The following is a 13,203-nucleotide window of genomic DNA, read 5'->3' on the forward strand; positions in this document are numbered from 1 at the left end:
GGTTTTGCATTTAAATCCCCCTCTTCTATAAAACAAAAAAAATTTAAACGACAATCCCCAAATTCCAAGAGCACATCTAAGGAGATTTTGATTTTAAACTCTTATCCAAAATTTAAGATAAACCCTCTTCAATATAAAAAAGCAAATTACACACTCAAAATTGTATGAGCGTAGTTAAAGGGGTTTTAAGTTTAAACCCCTCTTCAGCTGGGTTTGAAGCTAGAAATACCTCTTCAATACAAAAAAAAAGCAAATTTCGCACTCAAAATGCTATGAGCATAGCCAAGGGGTTTTAGTTTAAACCCCCCGCCAGCGGGGTTTGAAGGTAAAAAATAAATCTTCAGAATAAAAAACAAACAAATTTTGCAATCAAAATGCTATGAGCGTAGCCAAGCCTATTGGGTGTTATGAGTTTAAATTTCCCTTCAAAAGGGGTTTGATGCTAAAAAATACCTCTTCAATATAAAAAAAGCAAATTACACACTAAAATTTTTTGAGCGTAGCCAAGCCAATGGGGGGGGGGGGTTTGAGTTTAAACCCCTCTTCTCCAGATGGCTTTTTTAAAAGTTTAAAACCCCTCACGATAGTTTTGAGTTTAAAATACAGAGCGTTTTAAGGTTGAAAGCCTCTCTCTTCAATATTATTTCGAAAGCAAACTACAGTCACCGATTTCTATGAACGTAGCTAAATGTGGTTTTGAATTTAAAAAAACAAACAACTCCAGATATATTTTAGTTTAAAACCCCCTAACAGATGATTTTGACGATAAAACTTCCCTTTTCGATATAACATCTAAAGCAAAATAGTCACCTAATTCCAAAAAACGTATTCAAGAGAAGTTACACATGTCTACCAGTGGCTGGGCTTCATTAATAAAGTGCAATGAAATTGAAAAGCACTAAATGTGGCTTTAAAAAGATGGCTAAGGCGGATTTTAGGAGCCAGTTATGGAGGTCGGGTCTGAATAAAGGAAACCCTATGCCGAAATGTCGATTATTTAGTTAGGTTTTGACAGAGCGTCGCGTGAGGTTTGCGGGACATGTTCTCCGACAAAATGAATTACGCATAATAAGAGTTGCGATGACATCCTAGTACAACTTTGCGCCACACTTTCATGGAGGTCCTCAGAGCAGGTGGGAAGAGGCTTCGGACATTGCCAGTCACAGATTTTTGTGGAAACAGCTTGCCAGCTAATTTGCAGAACGGCGCGGGAGGTTCTAAGTCAGTAAGAATAGCACATTAGGTTTTTGAAATAAAACTTTTTAATAGCAAATTAATGCACTTTAGGTACCTGAGAATATGCATTTAGATGGCTTTCAATACCAGAAATAGTGCGTGGCGGCGAGGCTCCGACCAGCGCTGTGGGAGCTCTCAGCGCTCCCCCAGACCCCTTGGTGGCAAGGGCGAGGAGTCTACAATTTTTTCACTAAATCCAGAAAGAACCTATTCTAAGGCACAATAAACGTCTTCCAAAAGAATGAATGGTTAAAATGTAATAGAGATTAATTATGTACACACAAAAGCATCCATCCATACAAACACAAATATATATATATACTTTTTTTTTTAGGGGGCGGGGGTGAGAAAAAAAATCCCCCCTTCCGAACAAAAATCCTGGCTATGCCCATGGTGTTAATAATAGATATTAATGCTGTTATAAAAAAATAAATACTACTTTAGTTTATCAACATATTTAATCCCTATAAGTAATGCGAGCAAAGCCTTCCTCCTCATTCCCATACCCACTGTAAGGAGACAAGTTTCTCCTGACTTCCAATTTAGCAACTTGCTGTTCCATACCCTTGAACCAGTGTGTAGTATTAAAAATTCACTACGTAACTATTACGACCAAGTTTACAACTACCTGCGAAAAATCCTCTCATTTAAGTGGGAGTGTGTGACCCCCCCCCCCCCCCCCCCACGCTCATCCCATTTTAAAAGTACGACCCCTCCCATTTCCACAAGCAGAGGACGATTGCGATTATATACATCGCCAACACTCCCCGACGTAATAAAAATATTTTATAATACTTTTTAATCTAAAGTATTTACATTAGTAACGAAATATTTATACAAATTGCATAATCATCAATTTAAAAAACTCACCAGTCAACCTTAGGGGGTTGGTGATGGAGGGAAGCAATGAGCGGAAAATCATCTCTCCCTCCCTACCCCTGAATCCTGTGATGTCTATATTATATACTCAGGACTTATTTGTTTCCACACATTCTCATGATTGTCATGTTTTGTCAGCTTTTCTTTAGTTAGAATCGTTCTAGTTGCTATTTTTTATAACTTCACCGATAGCCCATAGCCTTAGGATAAAATATACGTTAACATGTTTAATTATTTTCAAAATTAAGGTCGCTAATTATAGAGGGCCTAATTTTCCGGTTCCTAAATTTCCGGGTGCCTAAATATCCGGGTGCCTAAATTTCCGGATGCCTAAATATGCAGTGCCTAAATATCCGTAAATATCCGGTGCCTAAATATCCGGTGCCTAATTTTCCTAAATTCAAGTTATATACTAGCATACAAAGTAGTTGATCAGTCGAATGTAAACATAATAAATATCTCACTTACACGACATGACCTGAATTGTGTCGATTTGCCAAAATTTCAAAATCCCGATCCACTTGCATTCTAATTAATTGTGGTTTGAATCGAGCCAATGGCGACGCAAAGAGATATTCAAATTAGGACAACGGCGAGTGAAGATCTTCGATTGTTTAGGTTGCATATAAGAGGGTTAAACTGAACAGTCAATCAGGAGAAGCCAAACGTCTTTTTTTTTACTTGAGTCTAGTCAGGTAAGCAAAACCTTTTATGAAAGCAACAATTTTTAAATCGTTCAATCAAACAATCAACATGTGGCAGTAACACATACTTCAAATGTAAGAAACAGATAAACATAAATATATACAGTGCTTTTTTGTGACGGTACGCACCGGTACGGCGTACCGGCACCTTTTTAAATGTGGGGAAAAATATTACTTTTCTTGTATCTTCACGTGTTAATTTTTTATTAGTTAAAAAAGTTAGGCAATCCATCACGAGTACCGGCACCTTTTTTTTTTTTTACAAAAAAAGCACTACATATATGTATCTATCAATCTATCTATCTATCTTTATATATATATATATTTTTCTCCATGGCTCAAGAGTTTGGACAAGAAGTAAAGGGAAGATCGCTCTTTTATTTGTGCAAGTCGGACTAGAATTACCCTACGAAAAAAAAAGAGGGGGGGGAGAACAAGTAGTATTCACCCGTCACTAAATGGCAGGGCCTGACTAAACCGTGGTGACCAAGAATTAGCGGCAAAAAAAAAAGAGGGAAGGGGGAGAACAAATAATCTACTCTGTATTCACCCGTCACTAAATAGCTCAACCGTTGTGGGACCCTATGCGAAACGGATTTCGTGGGGCCAAGTTTGGGTAGGGATACGGATAATAAGTGAAATTTAAGAGTTTGTATTCTAAATAAATTTGTCTTTGCATTTTATTCATTATTTAGTACGTACAGAACTACTTTACGATTCTTGCGTGAAGCAAAGTCCTACAGTATATCATAAAAAATCGTTTTCCTACATAGATCACGCTCAATAGCAAGAATTACCAAATGTTTCAATCTGTCTTTGAGAATTGTTGACCTCAAGTAATTATTCATTAGTTTGAGGCGCGAGAGGCTTCTTTCACCAGATTCCACAATTACGTGATATTGCGTTTTATTATCGCGCGTAGGATTGGCGTTTTCCATATTGAATGACACCCCAAAAATGACAATTTTTGTCTATATATTTCATGAGATTTGTATGTTTTCAAAAGATTTTAATAATTTCCTGATATTTCCAAGACTTTTTCGACTATTTTGCAATTTCAGGAGATTTTCAGGAGCTTCTGGTAAATTGACAGGAGGCCGCGGGAAATCTGTTATAAGTTATACAATGGTTTAATTTAATAATTTATACATCTAGAATTAGCGCGTGTCCAATGAAAGGTTATACCTGCCTAGGAAGGATGGAGGTCGTAGATTGCAGAACATCTTCAAACTGTGTAAGACGCAAGTTTCAAAAATACGATCAAAACTGCACGCTTCCAGCAATGAACTAGTTTCCTTCCTACGCAAATACAACTCCGAAGCGACCCTCTCTGAACCTAAACAATACTGATGTCAATGTCGGTTTGGACGACGTAGATTCGCCAAAGGGAAGTAAAAAAACACTCCATGGAAAATTCCCGACTTCATTAGATGGGGACAACATTGACAAGGCTTCTTCCTTATCATGGCTCAAAGCAGGTCATCTCTACCCTGAAACTGAAGGCTTTGTTACAACATTACAGGACAGAGTTAATTACGAGAGGCATATCCTTATTGTTGACAAATGCCGAAAATGTGGAAATGTGGGTGAGTCAATTGAACACATAATGGCAGGATGTTCAGCCCTTTCAGAATCTGCTACCTAAGTCGCCATAACCAAGTTGCTAAGTTAATACACCAGCACTTGGCTTTGACACATAATTTGATCGATAAGGATATTCCTCCTTATTACAAATACTCACCACAGGAGGTTCTCGAGTCTACGGATCATCTACTGTACTGGGATAGGCCTCTGTTGACTGACAAAACGGTAAATTTTAATCGCCATGATTTGCTGCTCATCGATAAAATGAAAAAGCCGCTACCATTATTAACATCGCCGTACCACTATCTAGAAAATTTGAGTTAAAAAATAAAGAACATATTGAAACCTAGCTTGGAGATTAAGCGCTTATGTAAGTTATCTAAAACAACAATATACCCCATTGTTTTTCAACCGAGGGGATAATAACAACTGACCACACAGATACCTACAAAGCCCTTAACATTCCTAGGATCATTTTCGTTGCCTGTTAGATGGCGTTACTGCTGGAGACCTGTCGCATCACCAGAAAATTCCTCAGTGGAAACTGTTAAAGGGACTACGATGAGTTTTGTTTCCCTTTAACGAAACTAGACCCTGTCAGCGCTAGAGAATGAATACTCGTTCATTTCTAAAATAATAATAATAATAACAATAATGTTTATTATCCACAAGGAAATTTGTCTTACAATTCGTACATTACATCAAACATTATAACTATCACTCAAAAGTTACATATGAAATGTCTATCTAAGATAGTATAATCGTGTTAATTGTTCTGATCACTCGAGGAACAAACGAGTTTTTGTGACTGTTTGTCTTTGTAATCCGTGTCTTGTATCACTAAATTCTAACTTAAGTTGTTTTTCTAAAATCTCTTAATGAATGTTTTTCCCAAACAATGAGAGGGTTTTATTTGTTCAAATGTATGTCAGTTATTTCAGAGGGAAGTTATTGGTCTCTTACAAAAGGTCATTAGATTTATAAAGAAGGCATTTTATTTTTGTAATCTTTAAGTTACTTGTTAAATGTCAAAAGATTATGCAAAAAGATGAGATTATAGATTCAAAAACCAGTAGAACTTAGAATACCAAATAATTAGCATACAGCAATAACTGAGAATTAAAATGCATTACCAGATATTTAGCATACATCAAATATTTATAATACAGCGAATATTTAAAATATAATCCTTGGTATGAAAATACACCAGATACTCAGAAAATACCTTCATATATTCAGCATACAAAACCAGATGCACAGCAAACAATACCAGATATACAGCAAACAATACTAGATATACATCGAACCAGATATTCAATAAATGCCATAAGTACCGACTAAAAGACTTGATATTAAGCATATAACGAAGCATTTTTAGCATACCGTACTTGGTATTTTGTGTACAATACTTGGTATTTTGTGTACAATCATTGGTATTTTGTGTAAAATTCTTGGTATTTTGTGGGCAATACTTGGTATTTTGCGTACAAAAAAAAATATTAATATACAACACCAAATATTCAATATTCACAACCATTTGTTCAGCATACAACAAATAAAACTAATTTTAAAATAAATTAAAGAAAGACTACATAGAGTTATACATTGTTTTATCCAAGAAATCAATACTTGGTCAACTGGTCGTTTTGAATGCGCTTCGACATTTCTTCATGATGGTCCGGAGTTCAAACCCTGCCCGCTGCCTCCCCAGAAGTCCTGTAGGATATTTGGGTTAGGACATAAGCTTCATCTCTAAAATAAAATCTGAAACAAAAGAAACAAAAAAACGCACAACCCCAGTTCATAATATAAGTAAATATGCTAACTTAATAACCTTTACAAAAGTACATAGTCCTTAGTGCAAAAGATTCAAGAAAATAAATACTTTGAAAAAAAAAAAGACCATACCACCTTAATGCAATTTTATAGAACTTTGTTGTTCCCTTTAGAACTAATGAATGTTACACTAAAAAACACTGTAACATTTTTCACCCAACCCCATTCCCCACACTCTTCACCCCCTCCCCGAGAAAGAATCCTGATAAACCGAATGTACAGATCTACTACAATTAATAATATTCCTTTGATAAACTTTTAGATCTAAACTAAATAGATGATGCGCAAAATGTTCCTGAACATTAATTTATTAAACTCATGTATCAATAATACCTTACATTCGAAATTTCCTAACGCGATAGTCCTTTCAAGTAAACTATAGCTCTTTCAAAACCGATGTTGGATCTAGATCTAGAAATAATTCCCTAGCCAAATTAAAATGTATTTCTTTTTTTTTACTTTGAAAAATTATAACGGTCAAACTAGATTTTTCCCATTGTGAACAAAAGACTAGTGATACTTTTCTCAGCGATATATATCAACTGTTAAATATCTAAGAAAATCGTCCTGCCGTTTTTGAGATCCGTGTCCAGGTTCCTCCAAGAATTAATGACTTGAATAGAGATATTATAATAAAATGAAATTAGTAGAATAGAAAGTTATATAAGCTCCAAGTAAAATGTTTTATTTTTCAGCTGTCAGACATGACTCATCAATGGCATTTAGTAGTTGGCATCTTAGGGACGCTATTCACAGTTGCAGTCAGCCACACAGGTAATTGTATCTTCATTACCCCAGTAACTTAAAGCGGAACTGCAGTTCAATTTAAATATGTTATATTCTGATGTATATTTTCTCTGACACTTTAAAATCGACTTAAAATAATGAGAAAAGAAAAAGTCAGTTCTACTATGTGGTACGTGTTCTCCAGACATTGAATGGAGAACAAAGTCTTTGACGTCTAGTCCACAAAAAGGGTTTCAGGTTATTTTTTATCGGTACGCGACGTTTTCGATGGTCGTTTTGGGCGATGACCGTTTATGTTTTAGACAACGCAAAACATTTAGCAAAAAGGAAAATGAATATTTAAAAAAGAACAATGAAAATATTACTATATGAAAAAGTAAAACAGATTTTATATATTTAACGAATTAATAGAGCCAATTATAACAAGGCAGATTCGTACCAGAGAATGGAAGGAAAAGAAAAAGAATAAAGCACCTCTCCCAGTCTCATCGTTTTTACAATACAAAGCATTTTCATGTGGATAACAATAGAACTCCCAGCCTGCACGTCTAAGCAGCAAGCTGGTATCACATTACAGCTTAGGTTATTTTCCAACCTGGGCCCAGCCACACCTCCAATTCCTTATCATTTTAAATAACATTTTAGGAAGGGAGAGAAGCTGCCTTCAAAACGAAAAAAAAAGCAACAACACAACATTTTAATTAAACTTATAGCATTTAATTTTAGAAATGTACTTCTTATTACTTACAAATGAAAACGATTCTCTTTGGAATCTGATGTTTAATGTTGTGTGTTATTATTTGTATTTTTGTTATATTTGGCTGTGAAATATTTTTTTAAAGACTTTTTTCTACGATGAGTGATTTGTTTGTAAATTCGATTAAAAGAAAAAAAATTAGCAGAACTACAAACTTCCTTTCATGTATAGAAAACAACAAAATCAACAAATAAGAGAAATTAAACAATCACAAAAAACACACGTAATATGAAAGTTCTCATCAGACAAACAATGTTTCAATGAAGTGACGATAGAATAATATTAAAAGACAGAGTTTTCAATCTATAATAAAATTGTTCATGAAAACCTATGTCCATAAAAATGTAACAGAAATAGCCTTACATTTGCAAAATATGTCTGCGATGTTTAGACGTCAAAACGACCAACGCGCGAAAAAGGCGTCGCGTAAACGTCGTCTAGATCAATAGACGAACTATTTAAAAGTTTAATGTTAGTTTGCACCTATTTGTATAATATGGACACACATTGATCTAATTATACAAAAATATATCAAAGCGTGTAATATCTGCAACTTTAGAAAAATGTATCTATTAGATAAATGATAAGCTAACAAATAAGTACATATTTACAAACCTAGAGAGGGAGAATAAGCTATAATAAGAAATGGCTCCAAATCTACATAGTTAACTCAGGTGTACAACTAAGGCGCTATCTATCTTATGTCTACTAATGTTTGTTATTTACGCAAACAGCTCACTTAATAGCATTGTTAGCACAGGAACTAAACTTCGGCTATTTGCTGATTATTACATATTTAAAACAATAAAAACAACGTAAGATATACACAAATTATAAACAAAATTAGAAAAATCCCTGAAAGGAAATCTCATTGAAACATGCCTTTTCACCCAGGAAAGAAAAGCCAATTAATAAGAATAAGAGTACCAAAGTAAAAGCTAAAATTATTTTATGTATGGATTATCATGGTACCCTCATATTGAAGAAACTGTTAACAAAGTAAACAATGCATGTGTGTTTATTACAAGAAGTTGTTAAATGAAACAAAGAATACATTGCTTTTTAATCGTGTGCACGTTAGCACATAAGGCTTAATGCTGAACACCCCCTGTCCAAGGAAATATGTGTAGTAGAAAAGACTCTATAATAAAAACATTGAGATTTATACAAACGAGTATTTATATTACAGTAAAAAGTAAAGTTCCCCTTTCAGAAATGACGATCAATAGGGCAGCTGAGGTCATCTGTTTTTGTGTGGCCCACGTTTAGCGAGGGTGTCATGTGGCCAGTACAACTACCAAACGACTTTACTTTTCACAACTTATGTCAGGTACTCAGAGGTGCCCAGAGATCTCGAAATTAAAATCCCTGTCTTCACCAGAATTCGAACCTGAGAATTCTAGTTTGGAAGCCAAGCGCTTTGCCGTTAGCTACCACGACTCCGAATATATATATATTAAACTATAGTAAAACCATATTAAACTATAGTAAAACCATATTAAACTATAGTAAAACCATATTAAACTATAGTAAAACCATATTAAACTATAGTAAAACCATATTAAACTATAGTAAAACCATATTAAACTATAGTAAAACCATATTAAACTATAGTAAAACCATATTAAACTATAGTAAAACCATATTAAACTATAGTAAAACCATATTAAACTATAGTAAAACCATATTAAACTATAGTAAAACCATATTAAACTATAGTAAAACCATATTAAACTATAGTAAAACCATATTAAACTATAGTAAAACCATATTAAACTATAGTAAAACCATATTAAACTATAGTAAAACCATATTAAACTATAGTAAAAAAAACATATTAAACTATAGTAAAACCATTAGTAAACTATAGTAACACCATATTAAACTATAGTAAAACCATTATTAAACTATAGTAAAACCATATTAAACTATAGTAAAAAAACAACATATTAAACTATAGTAAAACCATTAGTAAACTATAGTAACACCATATTAAACTATAGTAAAACCATTAGTAAACTATAGTAACACCATATTAAACATTAGTAAACTATAGTAAAACCATTTCTAAATTATAGTAAAACAATATTAAACTATAGTAAAACCATATTAAACTATACTACAACAATATTAAACTATAGTAAAAACCATTAGTAAAATTATTTCGGGATAGAAGACATTAAAGTAGCAGTAATACACATATAACACTTATCCTTTTGTATCAGTTAAGTTGTTTGATATCGAATAACTGAATTAAATTCTACAATGTCGTTCGTATTATGTATCATGGTGGAGTTCTTCCCCTTAAATAAGCTTTGTTTTTTTAAGGTTCTTAATTTTGCTTGTGTTTTGTATTTGTAATTAATTAGCCATAATTAATTGACTACTTGGTCAATTTGTGAATTGATTCATGTTTTGTTAAGTACAATAACTAATTATTTAAATTATCAACTTGATCCAAAAATGCGTTTAGGAGAATTAGCGTAAACAATTATCTAAAGGGGCATAACCCTACAAAGTTAGCCACATCTGAGACTACTTTATGATTAACTAGCCTGACATTACCCGCGGCCTGCGGGTCTAAGTTTGTGTTTACTAATGTAGTGGATTGGATTTAGATGTATGTTAAACTTAGCTAACGATCATTTCACGTTATTTCTCTTTCGCTACGAAAATAAAATTAGTTTTGCGAAAATGGGTTTACCCGAAGCCGATACATTCATATCTATTAAAAACGAAAAGAGCGATAGCTTTGTTAAATGAATGGGATTATAAAGTGAACAATTAAACGAAATAATTTTTAGTACGTGATTCATGAATGAATGTAGGCCTATCTCAACCCGGCTTCGCAGCTTTCGTAAACGAATGCAGTCTATTAGAAATGCTTTAGAAAACCAAATTTGAATGTTTATTTGATCAAAATATGAAATGAATGGACTATAATTAATATGTTTATGTGTTAAAGTATAAAACTATCTGTAAGGAGAGAGGTTTTATCATCTTAGAGTTGAATTAGAGTTTTAGATCTAGGGATGGGATTATAAAGTAAACAATTAAACGAATTAATTTTTAGTAAGCGATTCATTACGGTTTTGTCTAATGAAAGAATGTTTGTCAGGAAATCTGCAGTCACAGATATAACGAACTAATTAATGCAAAAAAATGCTTTTGAAACACAAAATTGAAGGTTAATTTTATTATATAATAAAATCAATGGATCTTCTTTTGTATTTCTATGTGTCAAAGTAAAAAAAACCATCTGCGCAAAGTGTATTTCTAAAAATTAGATCTAGGTCTAAATCCTTTCGATCTTTTCTATGTCAACATTGTAGACATGGCCTAGATCCATAAAATAATATAGCTGTAATAGAATTGGACAACTTTTTTTTTTAGGGTCTTAAGTTTGTTTTAGGGCTACAATACATACACTAAGGTCTAAGTTGGTACCTAAGAAACATTCCTGCCAAGTTTTATCAAGATTGGTCAAGCGGTTTTGATGTCTATAAGTAACATACATACATACACCTCACATTCTACTTTATAGTATAGATTGGCTTATTAGTATCAAACAAAATAATAAATAATTACAAGTAATTAATTCACTAATTGGTTAAGTCTCTTTTTATTGATTCATGTCTTGTCTATGCCAATGAATAAATGTGCACAATTGTAACATTATCCGAAAGTTTGTGGGAGATACTTAACAGAATAAATGTAGCTTTTGTAATAAGATACTCAAAGAAATACATAAAGCCAATTGTGTTATATCCCCTTGGTTACGACCAATTCATATCAGGGGAAAAAAAGATTCCCCATGGTTTAATCTTCTAATTAGCTTTCAATACTAAATGAACACACAGATACACCTAGGACAAAATTAATTGTATAATTCAGATACGTCTGTATTTTACCAAACAGGATAACATTACATAATTTACGAATTGTGTATATCTATTAAGTTCATAACCAGACAGAGTTTGCATTTTTCTACATATATCTTTTTAAAAAAATTAGTTTCTCTTTCGTGGCTACGATTAGATTAATTTACTGTAAAGATTTTAAAATCAATTGAACCATTAATTAATTTGATTGCTCCTAATCGTCTAAAATTAATTAAGCTATTGATTTGGGTCTACTCTATTACATAGACAACGTTTACCTATTTAGATAATTAGGTTAGATACATTTAGACTTGACGTTTAACATTGATATAAGGTAACACTACTTTTTCAAACTGTATTTTAGGTAGCTGTAGTTATTCTAAATATGGCTGCTGTCCTGATGGCATAACACCTGCTGAAGGCTATGGCAATAAAGGATGTTATGCACCTCCAAATGATTATCCCACTAAGCCTCTTACGAACGTTGGTGGCTGTAAAAACACAAGATATGGATGCTGTCCAGATGGTCGCACACCAGCATCAGGCTATGGAAATAAGGGATGCTATCCTTATCCTAAACCTCCAATAGATGTCTATTCCCCCAAACCTCCTACAGATATTTATACTTCTAAACCAGATAATTATCCTATTAAGCCTCCTTCATATGATTATCTTAAACCTCAGCCCAATCCATATGATCATCCCACTAAACCTCCAACAAACAATTATCCTCCTAATCCGCCTACGTACGGCTGTAAAAACACAAGATATGGATGTTGTCCAGATGGTCATACACCAGCATCAGGCTATGGAAATAAGGGATGCTATCCTTATCCTAAACCTCCTATAGATGTTTATTCCCCTAAACCTCCTACAGATATTTATACTTCTAAACCAGATAATTATCCTCCTAAGCCTCCTTCAGATAGTTATCCCAAACCTCAGCCCAATCCATATGATTATCCCACTAAACCTCCAACAAACGATTATCCCCCCAATCCTCCTACGTACGGCTGTAAAAACACAAGATATGGATGTTGTCCAGATGGTCATACACCAGCATCAGGCTATGGGAATAGAGGATGTTATTAAAGTGAACTTGTATTTAGTCCGTTTAAATAGGATCGATGAGCTTGTGGCACCCGACCGGAAATGTAGAGCTAATATTTTTCTTTTTTTCCTTCAAAAACTTAACATTGGAAAAATAAAATATGTTTAAAATGCCAAACAAAAATGTTATTTGTTTTTATCTCTGTCATTTATGAGTCATTGTATTACTTAGTATTCCGTTGAAGAACTGATTTTGGTTAACGTAGGGTTGGTTTTGTTGTTCTGTTGGATATTGTTTGTGGCGATTATTTGGTGCTAGTTTTAAGACTATGTGATCCTGACGATGTCCTAGTCTGTTATACATCTAATGGGAGTACGGTACTGGTGAGCTACTTAGAAACGTGTTTTTATAGTGTGTTATACATCTAATGGGAGTACGGTCACAGTGGTATTGAGCTGGTGAGCTACTTAGAAACGTGTTTTTATACTGTGTTATGACGGTTAGAATTTAGTTATTTGTTTCGGGAAT

General features: G+C 33.5%; 1 protein-coding gene across 1 annotated transcript; it reads left to right on the plus strand.

Moving 5' to 3' along the window:
• Positions 1-3,383: 3,383 nt before the first annotated feature.
• LOC106054791 (uncharacterized) lies at positions 3,384-12,858 on the plus strand. The gene is made up of 3 exons (XM_013210820.2): positions 3,384-3,435; positions 6,935-7,013; positions 11,989-12,858. Exons 2-3 carry the CDS (start codon positions 6,944-6,946, stop codon positions 12,714-12,716), a joined length of 798 nt encoding a protein of 265 aa, XP_013066274.2. The 5' UTR covers positions 3,384-3,435; positions 6,935-6,943; the 3' UTR covers positions 12,717-12,858.
• The last annotated feature ends 345 nt before the right edge of the window (positions 12,859-13,203 follow it).

The sequence above is a fragment of the Biomphalaria glabrata genome, chromosome 11 (genome assembly GCF_947242115.1).
Source record: "Biomphalaria glabrata chromosome 11, xgBioGlab47.1, whole genome shotgun sequence".
Lineage (NCBI taxonomy): Eukaryota > Metazoa > Mollusca > Gastropoda > Planorbidae > Biomphalaria > Biomphalaria glabrata.